The sequence below is a fragment of the Microcaecilia unicolor genome, chromosome 7 (assembly GCF_901765095.1).
Source record: "Microcaecilia unicolor chromosome 7, aMicUni1.1, whole genome shotgun sequence".
Classification (NCBI taxonomy): Eukaryota; Metazoa; Chordata; class Amphibia; order Gymnophiona; family Siphonopidae; genus Microcaecilia; species Microcaecilia unicolor.
The window spans coordinates 113,471,477-113,498,961 of record NC_044037.1 but is presented as its reverse complement, the minus strand read 5'-3'; the positions used below and the strand labels follow the sequence as shown (position 1 = coordinate 113,498,961).

Genomic DNA, 27,485 nt, shown 5'->3' with positions numbered 1-27,485 from the left:
TGCTTATGGACCAATGACATGAAAAATCGGCCATTCTCAACATTCTGGATACCCTGCTTGAGTCACCTTTTACCAGAGATGGTCACATATCTGAGAGTACATTTTGTTTTGGGAACTAGTATAAAGCCTGTCTGTGACAAGTTTCCGCACACACTGTAGTTATGTGGGCAACAGGAAAACTGCCCTATTAAGGACTTAAAGGTATATACCTGAAAGAAGAAGAGAGAGAGAAAACATATGACAGCAGTTTTTCAAATATCTCAAAGGCACAAAGCAGGCTCAGGAAACAAACCTAAAGGACAGAATGTAGTATTTAATATCACACAAAGAGTTTATCACCCCTTTAAAAAAGGTGGTGGCATAAGAACTTGGCAACTGGAGTTTTAAAATCAAATTTTACACAGCAATAGAAACAAAAGGCCTCTTGTTTATTCAGTCTTCACATTGTCACACATTAGAGGGACTCTTCTTGTCCTTATGATGCAGATTGTCAACTCCCAGCTAGCTCAGAAACCCCTAAGTTAACTGATTACACATCTTCCGCTTTATGTAGTGCAGAATGGCAGTGGATTGTAAAGCTTATGATGCTTGATGGTAGAGGACAGAACGGCTATTTGTATCTGCTCTGTCTGTTCATTATTTAACAGTAGCGGAAAGTTTTACTCCATTGTCATTCTACAGTTGTGAAAGTCAAATTTTTAACTTGGTAAAGTTGAACACATTAAAGCAAATGGTATAGCTGATCAGCCAATCACATTGCATATGAGGAAGAGATATACTTGGGAACCCTTGAGTTCTGAACCAAAGCTCTGGGACTCAAGACAATTGCCAGGAATGCTAAGATCAGGTACTTCCTAAAAAGGCACAAAGGCTCAGCAGTAGCACTTCAAAACGTTAGTAGTAGAAGAAATGGTTTCTATTGCACTCACCCTCAACCTCCTGCTCAGTGTGAGCTGCTCAAACAGGGCATGCAAGAAAATTTCTTTCCTGCAGAACAATCCAAAGGTTGCTGGATGCAGTAGGATGTTTTAAAATGTTTTAGGTGGTGCTAGAGAGTACAAAGGGATATAGAAGACAGGAACAATCAAGAGAATTCTTCTTGCTTCTTGATCTGCTCCTGATGCCGACAGCACTGATATGGGAGGGGGGTGGGGAATGACAAGATAAGAACATAGGGGAATGTGAGGGGTAAAAAGACTGAATGTTAACGAAATAAGAATAGAAGGACACTGCAGAGATGGGCATGAAAAGAAGGCCTGGAGGTATAAAAGGGAGAAAAGAGGACAAAGGAGCACAGGGAAAAGAAACAAAATAAACAGCACAAGGGCAAGTACAACAGGAGAATAGAGGTGTGAAGGGAAAGAAAGGTGGCACAAGGTACAGGTTCACTATTCCATCACAAGTCTTACAGAAAGTGTGATTAATACCTGTACTGGAATGTCTTCCATAACCATGTGTACCACACTGAATATTTTATCAGGACTCTTTCAGCTTCCCTAGGTAATCTTAAGAGTGAGTAAAACCAACAACAGTTCTAAAGCAGACGAGTACTGATAGATGTTACAGTAGTAAATGAATGGCTACACAAAAGGAAGATTTACCAGTAAGCAGAGTAGGAAGATGCCTATGGTTAGCTGCCCAGCTGCATGAGTCACTTGTTTTACCTCATCAACTGAGGCATCACACCATTTTGTAGGGCAGGAGGGGCAACCAAGGGTATAAATCTGCCACTCTCTTAATATACTTCCAGATGCATTGTGGTGGTCGAGGTCTTGGTTTTACCAAAGTCTGTTTTCTAATAAATACATTAAAAAAGATATTTTAAAAAATCTGATACTATATACATATATACACACAAACGTTTCTTTGGCAATTTTAAGCATCCTGCAGGTCTGGGATGTCAGAAAGGATCATGGGAGAGCCCAGCTGCAGCTCCTCTTGCAGCGACTCCATATCAGCAGGGTTCATCCTGTGCACTTCCAGCCAGTCTGCAAGGAGGGAAGCTGAGAGAGGAGCAGAATCCGCATGGCTAAGGAATGAAACACAGAGACAAATGTGTAAGTGGGATTCTTAAACCAAGACCCTGGCCACGGAGGGGGTAATTTTATCAAGCTTTTTTAGCACAGAAAGTCTGTTTTACATGCAGAAAGAGCTTTCATAAAATTCCATGACAAGCTGCCTACATGGAAAGTGCACACTTACTTTTACACAATCTACATGTTGCTTTTATAAAATGGGATTAAAATATGCACAATTCTAAGGCACCTCATATAGGCATGTTCTAAAATTGTCGCCTAAAATGTTAACTAGCCCCTTTCTTGGCTCTGTTCCTTTTATTCACAAGTTTCCTTTATTCTTTCTTCAAACCTTCCCCCCCCCCCCCCCCCCCCCCCCATTTTTTTTTGTTATTTGAAAAGGACTTGGAATATTTATTTGGCACCTTTAACCAAAAGGCATTATATACAACTGTAAAGGGTACTTCATTATAAACGTGTCCTTATTGGAGGCTCTTCTGCACCTACTATTGCTATACTGCGTGTCAATAGGTGCTGTAGTTTAAACAATTGTTCATGACTCACACACTCAATATTATCAGAGGCAACGTAGTCACTAAGATTCTGATGGCTATCCCTCAGGTTTACAAGGTTGGTTGTAACTGGACATCTGACCAAAGGCCATGTGTGCTAAGCATTTTTCCCATGAACACAAAATGGGAGAAAACTGAGTACATCTGGCTCTAAGTCTACCAGAGTACAGAAAAACAGGGAAGACCCCCAATTGGGATGATGATTAAAAGCATATCCTTTTATGCTTCTCTCCTTAATTTCTCACTTACCTCTCTCGACTCTCCCCCACCATTTCGAAAGACTGATTCAGAAATTCCTCCAGATCAAACCCCACCCCATAGCCAGCTCCACTTCCTTTGGGGGTGACCGAGAAGACAGGGGGCAACAGATCCTCCACCTGGAAAAGATCAAACCTGAAATTCAGACCAAAAAGTCAGTATTTTTGTCTACTTTCCCCATTCAGACTGAACTTGACACAGTGAAGGATTGAACTGTTAAAGTGATCCCCAAATGCCCTCATAACCGTTTTCTGCTGCCTTCCTTCAAAACAAGTCTATTGCTTAGGAATGCTTCATTACGATCTTTTCAATGCCTGTTTGTCAAAAGTGACATTTAAAAAAAAAAAAAACAAACCCCAGGAGTGAATCTCAAGATCCAAATGGCCCAACATAGATGTCCCTACCACATGCTAATCTAAAAATTCCAAGTTCTCTCCCATCCACCCAAATAATAATGCATCAGGAACCTGAGATTTGGACAGCTGATGGGTCACCAGAGTAATATCTGGAGAGACAGAATTTGAAGAGACTGGAGAGGGAATGCGGCCAGTTGACTGTGGCAGGTCCATGCATGAAGGCTTTCCTGTGCCAGGTGCTACAGGGTAATCCCCAGATAGGTTTTGAGATGACTCCAGGGAAGATTTCAGCTGTGAGGGGCCCAGCTCCTGCAGGAAAACAGGCTGCTCCAACTGTGACCCCTCTCTATTGACAAATCCAGTAGGACCTTTTGGTAAGAAGTTCCCTAGCACCCCGGAAACTACATTGCTCCCTGATGCTCCACCAACATCTTGCATCACAGTATAATTACTCTTCATGGGATCAGAAGCAGCAGGCTGGGCTGGCTGAGGCAATGGGTTGTTGACTGTCCAATTTTCTGTACATGCCACTGCTGGAACACCTTGGGCCATGCTGGTCCATGAGTTAAAATTGGACACACCAAAATGAGATGGAAAAGCTGGGCTGGTGCTATAATTGACCCTCAGGTCAGCACAAATGGTGGGCTGGGTAGCTGCTACTAGTTTCTGATGTGCTGGTGTTGCAACAACCACTGGAGTGCCCCTTGCAAGAGGGAAAGACCCAGGTGGGAAATAGTGAACCAGATTTTGCCCACTCCCTGAGTGAGGAACAGACTGTGACAAGGCCACAGGCATTACTGTCCCCAGAGGTGATTTTGGGTCCTTCACGTTACCATTTTTGTTTACCATCTTATCTGAGAAACCAAGAAAGGCTCTAGGAGCATCTGGGACTGAAGCTGGCAGTGGCAGTGAAGCAGCTGTACCACTAGGCTGCAAGATTGGTTTCTGGCCCTGCCCATTCTCCTCTGGAGGAATCTGAGTGCTTCTGGTGAGTGTGTTGTGGGCTTGCTGGGTGTCCCCTGTCATATCTCCGTTCTGTGCTGCAGCAGTTCTATGGCAGGAGGCAGGTGCCTGGCTCTGATCAACCATCTTGGTCCAACGCTCCAGGAGACTCTTGTCACTTTCACTAAGCACCAGACCACCAAAGCCCTCTGCCTTCCGCAGATCCTTCTCCTTCTGCTTCTTTTCTCGTTCCTTGGCCCTTTCCTGACGCCGACGCCGCTTCTCCTCCCGCTCTCGCTGCCTCTCCTGTGCAGTCACTGGTTTCCGGACATCTGGCATCTCTGGGACAGAACTAGGAATATCTGAAAGAAAAGAGAAAATAATAAAACCTCTCTCCAGATTATGCAGCTATCAGTGGGTTGAGTGGTTTGAAAACTAGATCCCTAACTATATTCAGCTGCCATCCATTTTAGTTAAGTATTTAGTTCAGGCCTCTGATATAACAGTTCTAAATTAAACCACTTAGCTGTAAGTATAGCGACTAAATATCACCTCTATAACCTTTATTGTGGAAACATCCCCACATGAAAATAGCAGTTTAAGTGCAGATTGGTATACATGTGTAAAAGTCATTTTAGAAAGGGGGCTATTTAAATGCAGTGATGCTCACGATGATAACCTTGCCAGGAGGAGTAGTAGGGGTGGACGGAGAAAGTGACTAGGATAAGCCTAATATATTAATATGGATTCCTTATCTTACTAATGAAATACATGTAGATATTAAAAAAAAAAAAATCGCGATATTGGCATTTACATCATTTACATAGTTGCCTGCTCTAAAAACCAGGTGCTGAGTTGGTGAAAAGTTAGTCTACTTGAACAGAAACCACCCTCTGCTAAGTTTTCCCAACTTTCTTTATGAGTGACAGGAGGACTGAGTGCCATCTATGCCCCCAGTGTCCTACTGTGGGGTTGCTGTTTTGCTGCTGCCTGGTCTGCTCCTTCTGCTCTGCCACTGTCTTGGCTCCAAATAAGAAAATTTAAAAATAGGGAAAGAAATCTCTCCTGTCCCTTGTCCCTCTCAGGGTACCTTTGTTATTTATGCCACTGTTTGATCTCCGTTACCCCTCTCACTATGCTTTGAGCTGTTTATATACCACAGTTGATGCTGCTTTGAATTTAACTTTGTTTACTCAAGGCTTTCTTAAAATAACAGTAGTAGTTTAAACCAAAATAAATGAAAACAAGAAGTAAAACAAGCAAAAAAACAAACAAACAAAAAACACCCCACACACAACATAAAGACAAGGCAAAACAGTGAACAAAAAGGTTCATGAGAATATAAGTAAATAAGCATCACCATACTGGGGCAGACTAAAGGTCCATCAAGCCCAGTATCCTGTTTTCAACAGTGGCCGATCCAGGTCACAAATACTTGGCAAGATCCCAAAAGAGTAAAACAGATTTTATGCTGCTAATCCTAAGTATAAGCAGTGGATTTTCCCAAATCCATCTTAATAATGGTGTATGGACTTTTCTTTAACGAACTTGTACAAACCTTTTTAAAATCTGCCAAGCTAACTTCTTCTACCACATTCTCTGACAAAGAATTGAACAGTTTAATTATACGTTGAGTGAAAAATATTTTATCCAATTTGTTTTAAATTTACTAATTAGGTGCCTGCCACTCCTTGGCTCTCCAACAACAAGACACCCAAGGCACTCCATCAACCATAAAAAAAGAAAGTTTTCAATCCCATAGGCTGGGGTTGGGTATATAAAGGTGAAAGAACAGTAAGAAAATACTCATGCTGTGAGCATATTACATGATAAGGTATGTCTCAGGGACTGTAGTAGAAAGCTCTATGAGTACGTAAAAAGATTTTCTACTTAATCCTATGGGATACGAGTAACCAAGCTGTAACATGATCTGATTTACAAGCATAACATATCAGTTTTACATCTGAATGCTGAATGTTTTAAGAAGGGTAGCCAGTGGTATAAATTCTGCCCAAGCAGCCCCCACAGTGCAGGGGGGTGCAGGGAAAACGGGGCACACCTGACCCAGCAACGCCATATTGTGGCAGCAAAAGCAGTGTGGCAAACATCACTTTTCTTAAAAGAAGTTGCTGTGCTGCTTTTCTCTAATACAAGTATTCTTTTTGACATCTGGGAAAACACCTCCCATTGCCAGGCTGAAGTCTCGTGATAACAGCCACATGATTTTGCAGCTGTTATCGCAAGACTTTGCCTTGCCCCAGCAGCTGGAGGCGTTTCTCCGGCTGCTGTGAAGAGTGGAGGTAGGTGGCACAGCAACTTAAGTCAGTTATGTTTACTGGTTGTTACACTCAATCTTACTTAAGTTTGAGGGGGGATATTCATTTCATCTTATGTCACTTAAGAAAGCTTAAGCCATTTGAAAAGACAGTCAAAGTAACCTATACTTTTATTTAATACTGAGAATTTACTACTACTTGATACGCTGCCTTCATTGGGATTCCAGGGCTCTGTTCTTTCCTGGTTCTCCTCCTACCTCTCACTTCGCACCTTTAGTGTACACTCTGGCGGATCCTCTTCCACTTCTATCCCTCTACCAATCGGTGTACCTCAGGGTTCTGTTCTCGGTCCTCCATCTATACTTCTTCCCTTGGCTCTCTGATATCATCTCATGGCTTTCAATATCATCTCTATGCTGATGACTCCCAAATTTACCTCTCTACCCCTGAAATCTCAACCAGCATCCAGACCAAGGTTTCAGCCTGCCTGTCTGATATTGCTGCCTGGATGTCCCAACGGCATCTAAAACTTAACATGGCCAAAACCGCGCTTCTCATCTTTCCCCCTAAACCTACCTCTCCTCTCCCCACTTTCTCTATTTCTGTGGATGGCACTCTCATTCTCCCTGTCTCATCAGCTCGGAACCTTGGGGTCATCTTTGACTCCTCTCTCTCCTTCTCTGCTCATATTCAACAGATTGCCAAAACCTGTCGTTTCTTTCTCTATAACATTAGCAAAATCCGTCCCTTCATCTCTGAGCACTCAACCAGAACCCTTATCCACACTCTTATCACCTCTCGTCTTCATTATTGTAACCTGCTTCTCACCGGCCTCCCTCTTAGCCATCTCTCTCCTCTTCAATCAGTCCAAACCTCTGCTGCACGACTCATTTTCCACCAAAGTCGCTATGCTCACATCAGCCCCCTCCTTAAATCACTTCATTGGCTCCCTATCCATTTCCGTATTCAGTTCAAGCTTCTCTTATTGACCTATAAGTGTATTCACTCTGCCGCTCCCCAGTACCTCTCCACTCTTGTCTCTCCCTATGCCCCTCCCTCGGGTACTCTGTTCTGTAGATAAATCTCTCTTATCCGTCCCCTTCACCTCGCCTGGAATAGACTTCCCAAGCCTGTGCGTCTAGCCCAGTCTTTGGCCATTTTCAAGTCCAAACTTAAAGCCCATCTCTTTACCACTGCTTTTGACTCCTAACCACTACTCACTTGCCCTGTCCTTTAACCTCACCTTTTATTCCCTTACCCTTAATTGTTCTGTCTGTTTACCTGTCTTATCTAGAGTGTAAGCTCCTTGAGCAGGGACTGTCTTTTTTGTGTATGGTGTACAGCGCTGTGTATGCCTTGTAGTGCTATAGAAATGATAAATAGTAGTAGTAGCAGTAGTAGTAGTAGATTTAAAGCCCGCTTTATCCCACAGAATTCAGAGCAGATAATGTACAATACTGCATACATATGAAACACTGCAAAAGCAAACTACTTCAATACAAAGTACCTCAAAATCATTAAAAAAAAACCCTTAAAATATGCAGTACAGAATAATAAGAATATTAATAAAACAAAAGAGTAAGAAAAATGTTTTAAAATAGATAGCTTTGAGAGAGTACCCAAATGTTACACAAGGATCTGTAATTTTTAATTTCAGTAGGAAGATTACTCCAAGTTGCTGCAGCCTGATAAACTTGTTTCTCATTAAATGTTATTTGAAGGAAACATTAGCACAGAATACCCAACTGAGGACAAGGATCTTTTACATACAGAAAAAGAAAGATGGCATAAACAGAAGTAAAACCGTACAAAATATTTAAAACAGAACATAATTTAAAAACAGTCTTTGCCTGTATGGGTAACCAGTGTAATCTGTGCAGCACGGAGAAAGCTTTATCACATTCAAAGCCTTTACATATAAACCTCTAGCAGTATTTTGCACCACTTACTCCTGGGGGGAGTCAGAATTTGTGCAGCACTTCCTACCTCCCAACACACAAAATTCTACACCTGCTATGCAGAATTCAGAGTAGGCACTGGCATCAGCTGCTCTATTCACTTTCCCTCCTCCTCCCCCATGGTAAGAGGAGGAGAAAGAACAGCTGCACATTAGACTGCTTCCTCCTCCTGTGCGGTCTTAGGCCCGAGTGTTCATTTGAACTGTGCAGGCCTCCGTACAACCCCATGGTTCAAATAAACAATTGGTTCTAGGTTGGCTGGAGGAGGAGGAAGCGGCCTCCTTTTGCCATGCGATCTCTGAGGGGGAGAGAAAGTGAACAGAGCAACTGATGCCGGTAGCTGGAATACGGGCCATGGAGATTGGGGAGGGGGACAGAGTACGTTGAAAATGTGCCATAGGGATGGGGAGAAGGCAGAGAAAGCACGGTGTGCACCATGGGAATGGGAGAAGTGGCAAAGAAAGTTGAGACTGAAGGAAGTAATGTCACCCTGAGGGAATGGTTGCTTAGATCGGGAGCTCCGTCGGGGAAGAGTGTAAAAGTGCTAGTTTTACCTATTTTGGGCTGGAATTGAGTGAGCAATTGGTCCTTACTGGTGTGTTGTGCTGATGGTGACCCAAAAGAGATTGAAGAAGTTTAAATTTACATTGGTTAATGATGATACTCAGAGTTCACAGGGCAGCAAGAGTGGCACCCTAGTGCTCGGATTCCAAGGATGAGGACCTCGTGGCATCAGCTACCAGAGATGGTGTGGTGACCAAGCAAGATGTGGCACATGGGTTTAAGGCGCTAAAAATGGAGATGAAAACAGTGTGACAAGATGTGCAAATAACCATGGCAGATCTTAAGCACAAGGTTCAAGACTGTATTGAGAAAGCAGAGGAGTGCTTAGACCTGATTGAAGCTGACATACAATGTTTTTCTGACTTACAATGGCAGTATTGGCAGGACCATCAAACTTTGTTTGACCTGGTTGAAGACCTGGAAAACAGGTCTCGCAGATGCAATCTTTGTTTTAAAGGACTACTTGAATCAGATAGCCAAAAAGACTGTATTTGTGTTACTACTGATATCTAAACTCAAATTCTGGGGGATGGCGATGGGTCCTTATCAGGAGTGGGTGCCAGGAAGATTCATATTGAGAGCACACAGACGCCTCACACCCTGTAGAAGTTCCTTGCCAGTGATTTTGTTGCTGCTTTTCATGATTTTACTTTGAAAGAAGAAATGAGGCAGCCATGGGCAAAGAATAATTCTGAGAAATCATATGAAGGGTTAATTCTGTTAAAAGCTTGGTATTTGAATTGAATTCTTATTTCAAATTTCAACTCTTTACTCTGTAAGTGAAGTGAAGGTATGCCAGATGGTTCAGATTATTGTGTCTAGCGTTTGCCGGGCTGGGTTAGAAAGGTCAGAGACAGGAATTTCTTTCACCCTTGTGATTGATGGATTGCTAAGCAAACACATATGTATTCTATTATGAGCCGGCATATTGCAGGCAGTTTGTTTAGGATTAGTTTAAAATGCTTAGATAGAAATACTATTTAGAGAGAGGCAATAGATTAGTATTTACAAGTTTTTGATATTTAGAATATGTCTTATAAGGATGCTCATTTTAGAATATGTTTACTCTGTGTAGTTAAATGTAGAATACCTTTTTAAATCTAATGTTACTCTCTGCTGTATTTTCTAAGCAAAGACTGCAGTGAATAGGTCAACATGTGTTTTGAGTTTTCTGTGGTCCTAGCAAGTTCTGTGTATAAGCTGATAGGTGAAAAAGGTCAGGAAAACCTTCTCTTTGATTGATTAGCTAAGTGTAAGACTGTAGCATTAAGTAAGATTGGCTTTTGACCCCTTTAATGAATGCCAGAGTTCAGCTAGCAGGTAGTATGAAGCTGATTAGGAATATGAGAATAACCAATGTCAGATGGGGCCTCTTAGTCTCTAAGGGAATCCAGTTTAAGCTATAGCTGAGAAATCAATCATAATAAGAACATGCAAGAGTTCTGGAGCCCAAATGTCTGGCATGAGGGGCCCCAGGTCAGAGGTCAGTTTGAGAAATATCAAACCTATGTAACTGATATTTCAAAAGTAATGATTGGTTGAGGTAAGGTAGCCAATCTATTCCTTAACCAATTGGAGAGTAAGGGGGGGCAAGGCTAGGAGGAGGATAGAACAGTATTTAAGTAAGAGAAGAAGCAGTTTACGTCAGAAGGAGCTCAGAAGAAAGAGAAGGACAGAAGGAACAGACAGAAGAAGGAGAAGACAGCATAAGAAGAGAGCTGAGACAGAGAGCTGAGACAAAGACACAGAGAGCTGAGAGAAAGACACAGAGAGCTGAGAGAGAGAGAAGAGAGCTAGAACTGATGTCCTGCTTTGTTTGCTGGCAAATAAAGAAGATTACTCTCTCATTCTGGTGTGTGCTGTCTGACTCCTGAAGTATCACAAATTCCTATCTCAATTCCTGCAACAATTCTTGGTGGCAGCGGTGGGATGAATCCTGCATTAATCCCAGCACCCAACTGACTGGAGAACATTCGCCGGGTATGTATTCTGTATTTTGTATTGTAATTCTAGCTAGAAAGTTGTAAACCAGCCCCTCAAAAAAATTGAAGGAAGGAGAGCCTGATCAACTCTCAGCGAAGGCCCTAGTACCTTCTAGTCGCGGGGACTAGAAGCGAAAACGCTTGAGCTTATCTGTATCTGAGAAATCTGAAATTGTTGGGTGGGATCTTCTGTATGGAATGTGTGATGCGTGAATGATTAACTGAGTGCGGACTTCTTATAGCTGCGTTTTCAATTAACGCGAGTTCAATTGACCAGCAACGGAAGGAAGCGATTGTTGTCTGTCACCTAGTGTCTCGAGAGTGCGGACCCCTTACTGCACTCTCAAAAATTCCCTCCCTTTTTGTGTGTTGTAACTGTAAGCATTATGGGTGGGACATCATCTAGAACAATTGCTACCCCCCTAGATTGTATGCTTAAGAACTTTAAAAAAGGCTTTTTAATTAATGACTATGGACAGACTTTAAGCTCAAGTACTTTAAGAACCTTGTGTGAAGTTGAGTGGCCATCTATGGGAGTGGGGTGGCCCCCTAGTGGCAGCTTAGATATTGAAGTAATCCGGAAGGTCTACAGCATAGTTGTAGGAGAACCAGAATATTCTGAACAACTCCCTTATATAGATTCCTGGGACAGCCTTGTGACTGACCCTCCCTCGTGGTTGAAAACTTATATGGGATCCCCAGTAAAATTCATGTTAGGCCAAGTTCAAAGAAAGATTAGAAAATCTAAACTAGAAGAGGGAAAGAGCCCTAGGAAGCCTACCACCCAATCGGTGGCTTCCGCCCCTACCCTGTCTGAGAAACCCATACTCTCTGATGATCCCTCAGATCTCGAGCCACCACCTTATGGCCCATTGTTGGGGTTCCGTGCCACCCCCAGAGATCCACGCCGCCCAGCCCAAGCCTCTCCAGCACAGGCTTCTCCGGATAGTTCTTCCCCTCCTGTGCCAAACCTGCCACACCCTAGGTTGGACTTTTCACCCAGTCTCTACCCTTCTGTGCCACATCCTCTCCTGTTAACCTCTGAAGACCCGCTTTGGGTTCCACTCCATGACTCCTCAACTCCCGACAGCCCAGCCTCTCCTTCTAATACCCCTACCCACTCATTAGGGGCCCGGCATCCCTTTCAATGGACTGAATCACCTGTGACCACCTCTCAGTCTATGAGTACCCCTCCCCATCCCTCAGGGGTTCAACACACCTCCACTGAATGGGTTAGACCTGCTGCAATCACCTTTGAGCATGATAGGAGGGTAGCTCCTAGCTCTACCTCAGGTTCCATTCCCACCTCCTCGAGAGTTCTGCCACTCCAACAGGTAACCATCACTCGACCGGATCCTAATAATGAGGGTCAGGTTATACAGGCACAGGCCTATCAGTATGTACCCTTCACAACCACTGATCTCCTGAATTGGAAGACGCATTACCCCTCTTATACTGAAAAGCCTCAGGCAGTGGTGGACCTAGTGACTAGCATTATGGCCACCCATAACCCAACCTGGACTGATTGTCAACAACTTCTCCTGACCCTCTTCACAACTGAGGAGAGGCGGAAGATTTTGCAAAATGCTGAGGCCATCACGCGAGAGCGTGTCCCCGGGGGGACACAGGATCCAGAGGGATGGGTTAGAGCTCGGTTTCCTCGCGCAGCTCCAGCTTGGGATCCAAATGATGGGCAGCACTATGAACTGTTGTCTGGCTATTGCCGGGACTTACTGGAAGGTATGAGGAAAGGCATAAAGAGGCCCATTAATCTGGCAAAGGTCTCTGAAATTCTCCAAGGGGCAACTGAATCCCCTGGGGCCTTTCTAGAGCGACTAATTGAAGCCTACAGAACATACACCCCATTTGACCCTGAAGCCCTAGAAAACCAGAGAATGGTGAATAGTGCATTGGTGGCCCAGAGTATGCCAGATATCCGGAAGAAGTTGCAACATCAGGAGGGATTCGCAGGGATGAATACCACCCAGCTAATTGAGATCGCAACCAAGGTTTTCATTAATAGAGATCAGGAGGTGCGCCGAGAGGCTGACCGGAAGATGCAGAAGAAGGCCGACCTTTTAGCGGCAGCCATTACTAATTCCACCCTTAACCGAGGTCGACCTCTAGCTAATGGGAAGCCAAAGTGGGACCCCGGACCACCAGCCAGGCCCCGAGATTCCTTCAATCAATCCCGGCCAAGGGGGGAGAATCCCAGACCAAGATTGGAGAGGGATCAGTGTGCCTATTGTAAGGAAAGAGGGCACTGGAAAGATGAATGCCCCCAGAGGCGCCAGGGACTGAGAAGGGGACCAGGAGATCGAGGAAGCCGAGGCCGAGTTCGAGAGGGAAGATATGAGCCTCCTGAATCTGACATCATCGGGATAGCCGAGATGGCAGAATGGGACGAATAGGACAGACCGGGTTCCTACAAACTGGGCTCCCAGGAACCTATGGTCAAGTTAACTATAGGGAGCCGCTCAATTCCATTCATGATTGATACAGGAGCTGAACATTCTGTTGTGACGGAGCGATTAGCGCCTGTGTCTGGAAAAACTGTCCGAGTGGTGGGAGCCACGGGGGTGCAGAACCGGAGGCCCTTCCTGACAACCCGTAGATGCCAATTAGGCTCACACATAGTCACTCATGAATTCCTGTATATGCCAGACTGTCCAATCCCTTTGTTAGGTCGAGACCTGCTGTCCAAGCTTAGGGCCCAAATTTCCTTTGACTCTGATGGCCAGACTTCAGTCTCCTTTCGGCCCCCGACATCCAGCCCTAAGGGTATATTGAGTTTCTGCTGCCCTCTTGAAGAAGAATGGCGGCTGCATCAGTCACATGGCCAAGTTGACCTACCCCTGGCAGACAGCTTTCAGGTCAGTGGGGTATGGGCAGAAGATAATCCCCCAGGGTTGGCCCGAAATATTCCTCCTGTACATGTAGATTTACTTCCAAGTGCCCGGCCAATCCATCTTCGCCAATACCCAATTCCCCGAAAGGCTCTGGAAGGGATTCAAGCACATCTGAATCGTCTGTTATCCCATGGAATTATTCGTCCTTGCCAGTCTCCATGGAATACGCCACTATTGCCAGTTCAGAAGCCAGGGACTGAGGACTACCGGCCAGTCCAAGACTTACGAGTGGTCAACAAATCCACTATCTCATTACACCCTGTAGTGCCTAATCCATATGTCCTGTTAGGATTGATACCTTCTGGAGCTACCCATTTCACAACACTAGATCTAAAAGATGCCTTCTTTTGTATTCGGGTGGCCCCAGCCAGTCAACTGCTTTTCGCCTTTCAATGGGAAAACCCAGTAACAGGAAGGAAGCTTCAGTATACATGGACCCGCCTGCCACAGGGGTTCAAGAATTCCCCCACTATTTTTGGGACAGCCCTAGGACAAGACCTTAAGACTTTTAAATCTGAGCCTTCCAGGCGAGTTTTACTCCAGTATGTAGATGACCTCCTGATTGCAGCAGTGACCCAGGAAGAGTGTTTTGAGGCTACCAGAGAATTGCTGGAGCTACTCTTGGATGCAGGCTATAAGGTCTCACGCTCAAAGGCCCAACTCTGTCAGTCAGAAGTGAAGTATCTGGGCTTCTGTATTTCCCAGGGAAGTAGGAGACTGGATGTTAGTAGGAAGCAAGCAGTTGCTGCAATTCCCCAACCCAAGTCCAGAAGAGAAGTTAGGGAATTTCTGGGAGCAGCCGGATTCTGCAGAATTTGGATTCCAAATTTTGCATTGATGGCGAAACCCCTTTACCAAGCCACAAAGGGGGGTGAAAAGGAACCATTTGAATGGGGACCTACTGCTCAACAATCCTTCATTGCCATAAAGAAAGCCCTACTCCAAGCCCCTGCGTTAGGCCTTCCTGATGTGGAGAAACCTTTCTCACTGTATGTCCACGAGAGACAGGGGGTTGCTCTGGGTGTGCTGACCCAGATGATGGGATCCTGGCAGAGGCCTGTTGCATACCTGTCTAAACAGCTGGATGGAGTGGCTAAAGGATGGCCAGCCTGCATGAGGGCCATTGCAGCAACAGCCTTACTGGTCCAGGAAGCTGATAAGTTGACCTTGGGGCAAGAACTGGTTGTTAAAGTCCCCCATGCAGTTCTCACCCTCATGGAGTATAAGGGCAACCACTGGTTTACAAATAACCGTATGGTTAAGTACCAAGCTAGCTTGTGTGAGAATCCACGGATACACCTGGAAACAGTGGCTACATTCAATCCTGCCACTCTTTTGCCAGCATCTGAGGGACCACCGGATCATGACTGTATCCAAACTATGGATGAAGTGTACTCCAGTCGACCAGATCTTAAAGATGTGCCTTGGAGGGACCCAGATGTAATTTATTTTACAGATGGAAGCAGTTATGTGGAGAACTCCAAGCGACTGGCAGGCTATGCTGTGGTGACAGAGGACAAGGTGATAGAAGCAAGAGCCCTGCCCCAAGGAACTTCAGCCCAGAAAGCAGAACTTGTGGCCCTCATACGAGCTCTGGAGTTAGCAGCAGGACTGGTAACCAACATTTATACTGATTCCAAGTATGCTTTTACAATTCTACATGCTCATGGAGCTTTGTATAAGGAAAAGGGACTCATAAATGCTGCAGGCCAACCTGTTAAGTATGGACCTGAAATACTTCAGCTGCTAGAGGCTGTGTGGGCCCCTAAGAAGGTAGCTGTCATTCATTGCAGGGGACACCAAAGAATAGATACTCCAGTGGCCCGAGGGAATCGCCATGCTGATCGGGTGGCCAAAGAAGCTGCTCGAGGACCCCCAGCAAGTACTGTGACTCCCCTGTTCCAAATCCGATTGCAAGAATGGACACCTATGTACACCCAAATGGAAGAGAAATGGGCTCAAGAAGAAGGTGCAGTAAGGAGACCTGATGGCTGGTTACATCTCCCTGATACCAGAGTTCTGGTGCCACGCCACCTAGCTTGGCCTGTAGTGTCTCAAGCTCATGACCTATCACACTTAGGGAAAACAGCACTAGCCCGCCTACTCAGTCGAGTAGTGGTGCTGGAAGGATTGGATAGTCTGGTTGCCACTGCCTCTGCCCGATGTACTCTCTGTGCCCAGAATAATGCTCGTCAGGGACCCCGTATTCCACCAGGAGTTCAGTCTAGAGGACTAACACCCTTTGAGTCTCTAGTTATAGACTTCACAGAAATGCCCAGGAGCGGTAGGCTCCGATACCTCTTGGTCATGGTCTGTACCTTTTCTGGGTGGGTGGAAGCATATCCTACAGTCACTGAGAAAGCCACAGAAGTAGCTCGAGCCCTTCTTAGGGATGTCATCCCCAGGTATGGACTGCCCCTTGCCATAGGTTCAGATAATGGTCCCGCCTTTGTTGAAGCCACACTTCCAGGCTCAGGTACATTCCTTCCTGCCAGGGGATAGAGTTTGGGTGAAAGACTGGAGGCTCCAGCCTTTGGGGCCCCGATGGAAAGGACCTTTTACTGTTTTGCTTTCTACCCCTGCAGCTGTGAAGGTCGCAGGGATTACTCCATGGGTCCATTGGTCTCGAATTAAGTCTGCTGACCAGACTGAGCCCAGCACGGATCAGATGGAGCCTAGACAGTGGAGAGCAGAAAGAGATCCAGCGGAGCCATTGAAGTTGCGCTTGACCCGAACCAAAGAATCTACTAGCTGAAAAGAAGGGTCAACTGTATACTGCAGGAGCGGCTGAACTTCGGCTTCATACTGAGACTCTTTCTTGCCCAGATTCTGGCTTTCCTGGAATTTGAAAGCTTGATTCTTGTCAGTTGAGGGTCTATCCCAACTGGTATAAGAACTCAAAGACTGAGAACATTATATTAGAGTAATCTGTGATTAGCACAGACTGTTGAAATATTATTGCTTAATTAGTTTGCTGTATTTGTTTTAGATTAGGAAGAAAGAAAATGTTAGTAGTTTGGATGCTTTTGTTGTTTTCTACTCCTTGCCTCCTTGTTCCTAATACCCCAACTCGCTCCAACCTTTGGTTACACTCAGTCCAGGAACTAATTAGCCAGGCAAAGATTACTTCCCCTTGTATTGTGTGTTCCCGATTTTCTCCTTATACTACAGATGTCCCAGCTGTTCCTGTCCCTGTGCAACTCCCAGCTCTTATACCTCCCTACTTTTCGAGTTCAGGTCCTTGGAGCCAGGATTATACTTGGTGGTCCTTTTATAATGCTACTTCCCCCTCTGAATCTTCTCTAAGGCCAGTTTTTACGTCTCCCTATCCAGCCTCTGGAGTGTTTTGTTTAACAAGAAGCATCTCAACTGTTCTTCCCATTCCCTGTAACTATACTAATGTTCTCCCAGAAAAAGGAGAATCTGTGTGGGTAGTTTCTCCAGGTACTCCTATGTGCCCTGCTACCGTACCTGCAGATTATGACCCAGGTGATTATCTGGCTCCTAAGCGTACCACTGAGAAGACTATAGTGTCCAAGCTTATTTTCTACTTTCATAAGTCCCCGGGGTATGAAGAGTTACTAACAAATGAGCAGCCTGTCACAATTGGGGATTGGCGCCTATGGTGTGCAAAGTCTCCATTTCGTCTTCGTTCCCCCTGGGATAGGGGCTCGCATTATGGGCACCCTAAGTACCCTGTCCAGCCTGAGCCAACATTTATTGGGAACTTTCCTCACCCTCTCCTTGGTCATTACTGGCTCTGTGATAATGTCCTCCACATGATTCTTCCCTCCACATATGATTTTTGTGTATTGGTAACCTTGAATTATTTTCCTAAAGTTATTCCTCTTAAGCCACCATCCCCGCACCGCTCTAAGCGAGAGGCTTTGTCCTTACCCTCCTCCGTTGCCACAGAGGATGAGGCGATTGAATTAGCCCTCCAGTATATCAATTCTACTTATCCTCTGACTAAAAAGAGACTTGTAGCCCTTTCTGCCACGGCCTGGATTCCAATTGGGGGCCCGGTAGCGGGTATTACTGAACTAGGTATGGCTACTCGGAGACTTCAGTCCCTACTCCATGTTTTAGTTCATGAGCTGAATGTGGTAGTCAATGCATTGCAGGATCAAATTAATGAATTAAGTATAGTTTCTCGGTATAATCGTATGGGCCTTGACTATCTCTTTGCAGCCCAGGGTGGCCTCTGCACAGTGTTAAATTCTTCAGAGTGCTGTACTATTGTCATAAATAGGACGCATGTAGTTAGGCATGCTATGGATAAAGTCCTACAGTTGGCTAGCCTTAATGTGGAGGATTACCGAGGAGGATTAGACCTTACCTCCTGGTGGTGGTCATTGACCTCCTGGATACGTCCCTTGTTCATTTCCCTAATAGTCTTAGTTTTAGCAGGGTTGTTGTTTTGTTTCCTGGCCTCATGTGCTTCGGCAGTATGCCGTCGAACCTTAACAAGTAGGGTAATGGTGATTCACAAGTCTATTCCTAATTAGGATCACTATAATCTCCAGAGTTTGAGTTGTGAGACTTATCTCTGCATAAGCTGATTTTAGTCTCAAAGGGGGGAATGAGGCAGCCATGGGCAAAGAATAATTCTGAGAAATCATATGAAGGGTTAATTCTGTTAAAAGCTTGGTATTTGAATTGAATTCTTATTTCAAATTTCAACTCTTTACTCTGTAAGTGAAGTGAAGGTATGCCAGATGGTTCAGATTATTGTGTCTAGCGTTTGCCGGGCTGGGTTAGAAAGGTCAGAGACAGGAATTTCTTTCACCCTTGTGATTGATGGATTGCTAAGCAAACACATATGTATTCTATTATGAGCCGGCATATTGCAGGCAGTTTGTTTAGGATTAGTTTAAAATGCTTAGATAGAAATACTATTTAGAGAGAGGCAATAGATTAGTATTTACAAGTTTTTGATATTTAGAATATGTCTTATAAGGATGCTCATTTTAGAATATGTTTACTCTGTGTAGTTAAATGTAGAATACCTTTTTAAATCTAATGTTACTCTCTGCTGTATTTTCTAAGAAAAGACTGCAGTGAATAGGTCAACATGTGTTTTGAGTTTTCTGTGGTCCTAGCAAGTTCTGTGTATAAGCTGATAGGTGAAAAAGGTCAGGAAAACCTTCTCTTTGATTGATTAGCTAAGTGTAAGACTGTAGCATTAAGTAAGATTGGCTTTTGACCCCTTTAATGAATGCCAGAGTTCAGCTAGCAGGTAGTATGAAGCTGATTAGGAATATGAGAATAACCAATGTCAGATGGGGCCTCTTAGTCTCTAAGGGAATCCAGTTTAAGCTATAGCTGAGAAATCAATCATAATAAGAACATGCAAGAGTTCTGGAGCCCAAATGTCTGGCATGAGGGGCCCCAGGTCAGAGGTCAGTTTGAGAAATATCAAACCTATGTAACTGATATTTCAAAAGTAATGATTGGTTGAGGTAAGGTAGCCAATCTATTCCTTAACCAATTGGAGAGTAAGGGGGGGCAAGGCTAGGAGGAGGATAGAACAGTATTTAAGTAAGAGAAGAAGCAGTTTACGTCAGAAGGAGCTCAGAAGAAAGAGAAGGACAGAAGGAACAGACAGAAGAAGGAGAAGACAGCATAAGAAGAGAGCTGAGACAGAGAGCTGAGACAAAGACACAGAGAGCTGAGAGAAAGACACAGAGAGCTGAGAGAGAGAGAAGAGAGCTAGAACTGATGTCCTGCTTTGTTTGCTGGCAAATAAAGAAGATTACTCTCTCATTCTGGTGTGTGCTGTCTGACTCCTGAAGTATCACAAATTCCTATCTCAATTCCTGCAACAGAAATTTTGTGCAAAGCCAGACTGCAGAAGGAAATTAATTGGGATAACTGTAAAATCACTGTTTTCCAAGATCTGGCACAAACTATGTTGCTGAAACGGAAAGACATGTGTGCTGTAACACAGTATCTTCACACTGCTAATTTGTGCTATTGTTGTTGTTTCCCTTTGGGTTGATGCTTACCATATCTGGAGTTTCTAAGAAGGTTCATACAGCTGTGGAGGCATGAGAAGCACTTGCTGAGATGGGATGTACTAATCTCCCTGCTATTAGTGGCTCCTCTACACCACCTGCTGAGAGGTTTTCTCCATCTACAGCATGGTAGAGAGTATCAGACTCCAGATCTAAAGGTGCCTCAGCCACTGGTAAGCCAGCAATATGACTGCACTATATAACTGTTCTTCCTGTTATTCAGCTATTTCCTATGGACGTTTTGATTTGAAATGGTGATCTGTCAGGCACTGGGCAATGGATCAATTGTTCTTCTCTGCCTCTTGTTGGTGCCTGTTTCTGATCCTTTTGCATTAGTATCACTGCTTATGACATGTTTTGGATATGGGGGGGGGGGGGGGGGGGGGAGAGCCATGCTCATGTGTGGGCTTCTGACAGGAATTCTTCCCTTTGGAGGTGAGTGACTTTCTCTACTGGAAGGGATGGGAGTAGTGTGAGGATGGACAGGGAGGGGTGTGTTTTGGATGAGCAGACTGGATGCTACATCTAGACTCAAGATGGGGGACCTGGAATTTAATGGTCTCAATGACCTTGACAAACACACTATTATTTTTCAAGAGCTTGAGACCCCATGTTGGGATATAATTTTGTTGCAGGAAACTCATCTTAGGCCTTGGGCTCAACATTTGCTTACTCACAGATACAGTGGTGGAAATAAGTATTTGATCCCTTGCTGATTTTGTAAGTTTGCCCACTGACAAAGACATGAGCAGCCCATAATTGAAGGGTAGGTTATTGGTAACAGTGAGAGATAGCACATCACAAATTAAATCCGGAAAATCACATTGTGGAAAGTATATGAATTTATTTGCATTCTGCAGAGGGAAATAAGTATTTGATCCCCCACCAACCAGTAAGAGATCTGGCCCCTACAGACCAGGTAGATGCTCCAAATCAACTCGTTACCTGCATGACAGACAGCTGTCGGCAATGGTCACCTGTATGAAAGACACCTGTCCACAGACTCAGTGAATCAGTCAGACTCTAACCTCTACAAAATGGCCAAGAGCAAGGAGCTGTCTAAGGATGTCAGGGACAAGATCATACACCTGCACAAGGCTGGAATGGGCTACAAAACCATCAGTAAGACGCTGGGCGAGAAGGAGACAACTGTTGGTGCCATAGTAAGAAAATGGAAGAAGTACAAAATGACTGTCAATCGACAAAGATCTGGGGCTCCACGCAAAATCTCACCTCGTGGGGTATCCTTGATCATGAGGAAGGTTAGAAATCAGCCTACAACTACAAGGGGGGAACTTGTCAATGATCTCAAGGCAGCTGGGACCACTGTCACCACGAAAACCATTGGTAACACATTACGACATAACGGATTGCAATCCTGCAGTGCCCGCAAGGTCCCCCTGCTCCGGAAGGCACATGTGACGGCCCGTCTGAAGTTTGCCAGTGAACACCTGGATGATGCCGAGAGTGATTGGGAGAAGGTGCTGTGGTCAGATGAGACAAAAATTGAGCTCTTTGGCATGAACTCAACTCGCCGTGTTTGGAGGAAGAGAAATGCTGCCTATGACCCAAAGAACACCGTCCCCACTGTCAAGCATGGAGGTGGAAATGTTATGTTTTGGGGGTGTTTCTCTGCTAAGGGCACAGGACTACTTCACCGCATCAATGGGAGAATGGATGGGGCCATGTACCGTACAATTCTGAGTGACAACCTCCTTCCCTCCGCCAGGGCCTTAAAAATGGGTCGTGGCTGGGTCTTCCAGCAATGACCCAAAACATACAGCCAAGGCAACAAAGGAGTGGCTCAGGAAGAAGCACATTAGGGTCATGGAGTGGCCTAGCCAGTCACCAGACCTTAATCCCATTGAAAACTTATGGAGGGAGCTGAAGCTGCGAGTTGCCAAGCGACAGCCCAGAACTCTTAATGATTTAGAGATGATCTGCAAAGAGGAGTGGACCAAAATTCCTCCTGACATGTGTGCAAACCTCATCATCAACTACAGAAGACGTCTGACCGCTGTGCTTGCCAACAAGGGTTTTGCCACCAAGTATTAGGTCTTGTTTGCCAGAGGGATTAAATACTTATTTCCCTCTGCAGAATGCAAATAAATTCATATACTTTCCACAATGTGATTTTCCGGATTTAATTTGTGATGTGCTATCTCTCACTGTTACCAATAACCTACCCTTCAATTATGGGCTGCTCATGTCTTTGTCAGTGGGCAAACTTACAAAATCAGCAAGGGATCAAATACTTATTTCCACCACTGTATGTGCATGGGGGGGGGGGGGGGGGGGGTGTTAGGTGCACTGCTATTCTCATTCATTCCAGATGCTCTCTCCCTCTTACAGGGAAATATAAACATGAAGCCAGTAGATACCCTCGGCTTAAGGGGCATCTCAAAGGACAAAAGGTTACGATTAATTACCTTTCTGCATGTAATCATCAGCAAGTTTTACAAGCACCTCCAACATACTTTGGGACTGTTTGTGCAGGGGACTCCCATTTTTGGATGCGATTTCCATACCATTCCTGATTCTGTGAAGGATTATTCAAGGGGAAGGGGCTGACCACTGGCCCATAGGTGACATTTAGTATTATTTCTCAAAACATTTGAACTTCTTGATGTCTGGCATCTTCAACATCCGGGTCAGAAGAATTATACACATTATTCTCATTCTAGAGCTACATACTCTAAGACTGACATTATTTACTACTACTACTTAACATTTCTAGAGCGCTACTAGGGTTACGCAGCACTGTACAAATTAACGAATAAGGACGGTCCCTGCTCAGAAGAGCTTACAATCTAAAGGACGAAATGTCAAGTTGGGGTAGTTGAGATTTCCTGAGAAGAGGTGTAGTGATTAGGTGCCGAAGGCGACATTGAAGAAGTGGGCTTTGAGCAATGATTTGAAGATGAGTAGGGAGGGGGCCCGGCGTATGAGCTCAGGGAGTTTGTTCCAAGCATGGGGTAAGGCGAGGCAGAAAGGGCGAAGCCTAGAGTTGGCGGTAGTGGGATTTGTCTTGAGAGCGGAGGTTACGGGTAGGGACGTAAGGGGAGATGAGGGTAGAGAGGTAAGGAGGGGCTGCAGATCGAGTGCATTTGTAGGTGAGTAGGAGAAGCTTGAACTGTATGCGGTATCTGATTGGAAGCCAGTGAAGTGACTTGAAGAGAGGGGTGATATGAGTATATCGGTTAAGGCGGAAGAAGACGTGTGGCAGAGTTCTGAATGGACTGAAGGGGGGATAGATGGCTAAGTGGGAGGCCGGTGAGGAGAAGGTTGCAGTAGTCAAGGCGAGAGGTAATGAGAGAGTGGATGAGAGTTCAGGCGGTGTGCTCGGAGAGGAAGGGGCGAATTTTGCTAATGTTATAGAGGAAGAAGTGACAGGTCTTGGGTACCTGCTGGATATGCGCAGAGAAGGAGAGGGAGGAGTCGAAGATGACACCGAGGTTGCAGGCAGATGAGACGGGGACGATGAGGGTGTTATCAACTGAGATAGAGAGTGAAGGGAGAGGAGAAGTGGGTTTGGGTGGGAAAACAATAAGTTCAGTCTTGGCCATGTTCAGTTTCAGGTGGCGGTTGGACATCCAGGCAGCAATGTCGGATAAGCAGGCCGATACCTTGGCCTGGGTTTCCGCAGTGATTTCTGGTGTGGAGAGATAAAGCTGGGTGTCGTCAGCATAAAGATGATAGTGGAAACCATGAGAAGAGATCAGGGAGCCTAAGGAAGAGGTGTAGATTGAAAAAAGAAGGGGCCCAAGGACAGATCCCTGAGGAACTCCAACAGAGAGCAGGAGAGGGGAGGAGGACGAGCCATGAGAGTGTACTCTGAAGGTACGATGGGAGAGATAAGAGGAGAACCAGGAGAGGACAGGGCCCTGGAACCCAAAGGAGGACAGTGTGTCAAGACGTAGGTTGTGATTGACAGTGTCAAAAGCGGCGGATAGGTCAAGGAGGATGAGGATGGAGTAGTGACCTTTGGATTTGGCGAGGAACAGGTCATTGCAGACCTTAGATAGTGCCGTTTCTGTCGAGTGTAGGGGGCGAAAGCCGGATTGAAGCGGATCGAGGATGGCATGAGTGGAGAGGAAATCAATGCAGCGGCTGTGAATGGCGCGTTCAAGTATTTTGGAGAAGAAGGGTAGGAGGGAAATGGGGCGATAGTTGGAGGGACAGGTAGGGTCAAGTGATGGTTTTTTGAGGAGTGGTGTGACCACAGCATGCTTGAAGGTGTCCGGGACTGTTGCAGTGGAGAGAGAGAGGTTGAGGATATGACAGATGGTGGGGGTGATAGTAGGAGTGATGGTGTTAAGTAAGTTGGTGGGGATGGGGTCTGAGGAACAGGTGGTGGATTTCGAGGAGGAAAGGAGATGGGCGGTTTCCTCTTCGGTGATAGCAGGAAAAGAGGAGAAGTAGGCCTGGGTAGGGGTTGAGAGAGTGGGTTATAGGATGAAGAGGAGGAGAAGGTTTGGTGGTGAATTTGAGGTTGATCTTCTGGACCTTGTCACAGAAGTAGTCGGCCAGAGATTGGGGAGAGAGTGAGGGGGTGGGTGGAAGCAGAGGGCACTTTGAGGAGGGAGTTGAGGGTGGCGAAGAGATGACGTGGGTTGGAGCTGAGGGAATTAGTCAGTTGGGTGTAATTGTCCTGTTTAGCGAGGAATAGGGAGGATTGGAAGGAGGATAGCATGAATTTGAAGTGAATGAAGTCAGTATGGGTGCGAGATTTCCTCCAGAGGCGTTCAGCCGAACGGGCGCAGGAGCGAAGGTATCGGGTGCAAGGGGTCAGCCAGGGCTGGGGATTGGTACGCCTTGTGGGACGGGAGATGGACGGTGCAAGGGTGTCTAGAGCAGAGGAGAGAGTGGCATTGTAAGTGGAGCCAGCTTTGTCAACAGATTTGGAGGACATGATGGAAGGGAGGAGATCAGAGATACTAGAGGATAAGGTTGGGGGGGGGGGGGGGTCAACAGCCTGGAGATTTCTGGATGTAGTAGTTAGTGTTGGGCGAGATTGAGGGGGAGGGTGCTGAAGTGTGAATGTGATTAGGTGATGGTCAGAGATAGGAAGAGCTGAAACGCAGAGATTGGAGGGTGAGCAAGTAGAAGAGAGGACGAGATCGACAGTGGCCAGATTTGTGAGTAGGGGTGGTGGGGCTCAGTTGGAGGTTGAAGGAGGAGGTAAGAGTGAGGAACTGAGAAACATATGAGTCGGATGGGTTATCAGTGTGAATGTTGAAGTCACCAAGAATGAGGGATGCGGATGAGGGCTCAAGAAAAATGGAGAGCCAGGCATCGAAGTCGGTAAGGAAGGAAGGGAGGGAGGGATTTATCAGGGGGGCGGTAAATGACTGCAACTCTGAGTGGCAGTGGGTGGAATAGACGGATGGAATGAACTTAATTTAATGTCATTGTAATCTTTTGGGGTCAGATTCACGATGCATCTATTGGAACATATCCTGATCATACTCCTGCTTGGGTGGAGCTGGAGAGTTTAAGGGTGGGTGAGCAGAATAAGTTTTGGAGACTCAAAGAAAACTTGTTGTGGGATGTTCAAATTTGTGCTGATTTATCTAAAGTGATTAAGCAATTTTTTTTAAGCTAATGATAAAAAGGGGATGCCAGTGATGCTGTGCTTTTGGGACACTTTGAAAGTGGTGGTAAGTGGTCAGTTGATTAAATGGGGGCCCAGCTTTCCTTGGTTCTCTGAACACAGTTGGCTCGATTGGAACACCAGCATAAGGTGTGCCAGGATCCAACTGTGTTGGGGGAACTTACCCAAGTCTGCAGAACATTGGATCAGTTCCAGTTGGAACACCTTCATTTCATGTGTCATATCCGTAAACAACATATCGGGTACCATGTTGGCCAGGTTCCTTAGAGAGCGGAGGGCACCTCACTCCATTTTAAAAATTGAGGGGGAGGGTGATGCTCTGTATATTACACAGATGATGTGATTCAGCACCAATTTTTCCGTTTTATACTAAACTGTATGCAGATAATATTGGAGGGGTTGAAGGATCTCTTTCCAAGTATTTACATAGTAACACAGCAGATGACGGCAGATAAAGCGAATGCTACATACCTGTAGAAGGTATTCTCAGAGGACAGCAGGCTGATTGTTCTCACTGATGGGTGACGTCCACGGCAGCCCCTCCAATCGGAATCTTCACTAGCAAAGGCCTTTGCTAGCCCTCGCGCGCCGATGCGCACCGCGCATGCGCGGCCGTCTTCCTGCCTGAAACCGGCTTGTGCCGGCCAGTCTCATATGTAGCAAGACAAAGACAAGGGAAGACACAACTCCAAAGGGGAGGCGGGCGGGTTTGTGAGAACAATCAGCCTGCTGTCCTCGGAGAATACCTTCTACAGGTATGTAGCATTCGCTTTCTCCGAGGACAAGCAGGCTGCTTGTTCTCACTGATGGGGTATCCCTAGCCCCCAGGCTCACTCAAAACAACAACCATGGTCAATTGGGCCTCGCAACGGCGAGGACATAACTGAGATTGACCTAAAAATTTACCAACTAACTGAGAGTGGAGCCTGGAACAGAACAAACAGGGCCCTCGGGGGGTGGAGTTGGATCCTAAAGCCCAAACAGGTTCTGAAGAACAGACTGCCCGAACCGACTGTCGCGTCGGGTATCCTGCTGCAGGCAGTAATGAGATGTGAATGTGTGGACAGATGACCACGTCGCAGCTTTGCAAATTTCTTCAATAGAGGCTGACTTCAAGTGGGCTACCGACGCAGCCATGGCTCTAACATTATGAGCCGTGACATGACCCTCAAGAGCCAGCCCCGCCTGGGCGTAAGTGAAGGAAATGCAATCTGCTAGCCAATTGGATATGGTGCGTTTCCCCACAGCCACTCCCCTCCTATTGGGATCAAAAGAAACAAACAATTGGGCGGACTGTCTGTTGGGCTGTGTCCGCTCCAGATAGAAGGCCAATGCTCTCTTGCAGTCCAATGTGTGCAGCTGACGTTCAGCAGGGCAGGAATGAGGACGGGGAAAGAATGTTGGCAAGACAATTGACTGGTTCAGATGGAACTCCGACACAACCTTTGGCAGGAACTTAGGGTGAGTGCGGAGGACTACTCTGTTATGATGAAATTTGGTGTAAGGGGCCTGGGCTACCAGGGCCTGAAGCTCACTGACTCTACGAGCTGAAGTAACTGCCACCAAGAAAATGACCTTCCAGGTCAAGTACTTCAGATGGCAGGAGTTCAGTGGCTCAAAAGGAGGTTTCATCAGCTGGATGAGAACGACATTGAGATCCCATGACACTGTAGGAGGCTTGACAGGGGGCTTTGACAAAAGCAAACCTCTCATGAAGCGAACAACTAAAGGCTGTCCTGAGATCGGCTTACCTTCCACACGGTAATGGTATGCACTGATCGCACTAAGGTGAACCCTTACGGAGTTGGTCTTGAGACCAGACTCAGACAAGTGCAGAAGGTATTCAAGCAGGGTCTGTGTAGGACAAGAGCGAGGATCTAGGGCCTTGCTGTCACACCAGACGGCAAACCTCCTCCATAGAAAGAAGTAACTCCTCTTAGTGGAATCCTTCCTGGAAGCAAGCAAGATACGGGAGACACCCTCTGACAGACCCAAAGAGCCAAAGTCTACGCTCTCAACATC

The 27,485-nt window shown here is 45.7% G+C and overlaps 1 protein-coding gene across 2 annotated transcripts in view; it reads right to left on the bottom strand.

Moving 5' to 3' along the window:
• Positions 1–325: 325 nt before the first annotated feature.
• MAPK7 (mitogen-activated protein kinase 7) overlaps positions 326–27,485 on the bottom strand; it is a 117,298-nt gene continuing 90,138 nt past the window's right edge. Inside the window, exons 5-7 of one of the 2 annotated variants that reach the window (XM_030210158.1) lie at positions 3,313–4,505; positions 2,837–2,964; positions 326–2,029 (exon numbers count right to left, since the gene is read on the bottom strand). In XM_030210158.1, the coding sequence (XP_030066018.1) occupies positions 1,876–2,029; positions 2,837–2,964; positions 3,313–4,505 (1,475 nt within the window). In that variant the 3' untranslated portion in view covers positions 326–1,875. The remainder of the gene's footprint in view (positions 2,030–2,836; positions 2,965–3,312; positions 4,506–27,485) is intronic. The other variant, XR_003942881.1, reaches the window with a different exon arrangement.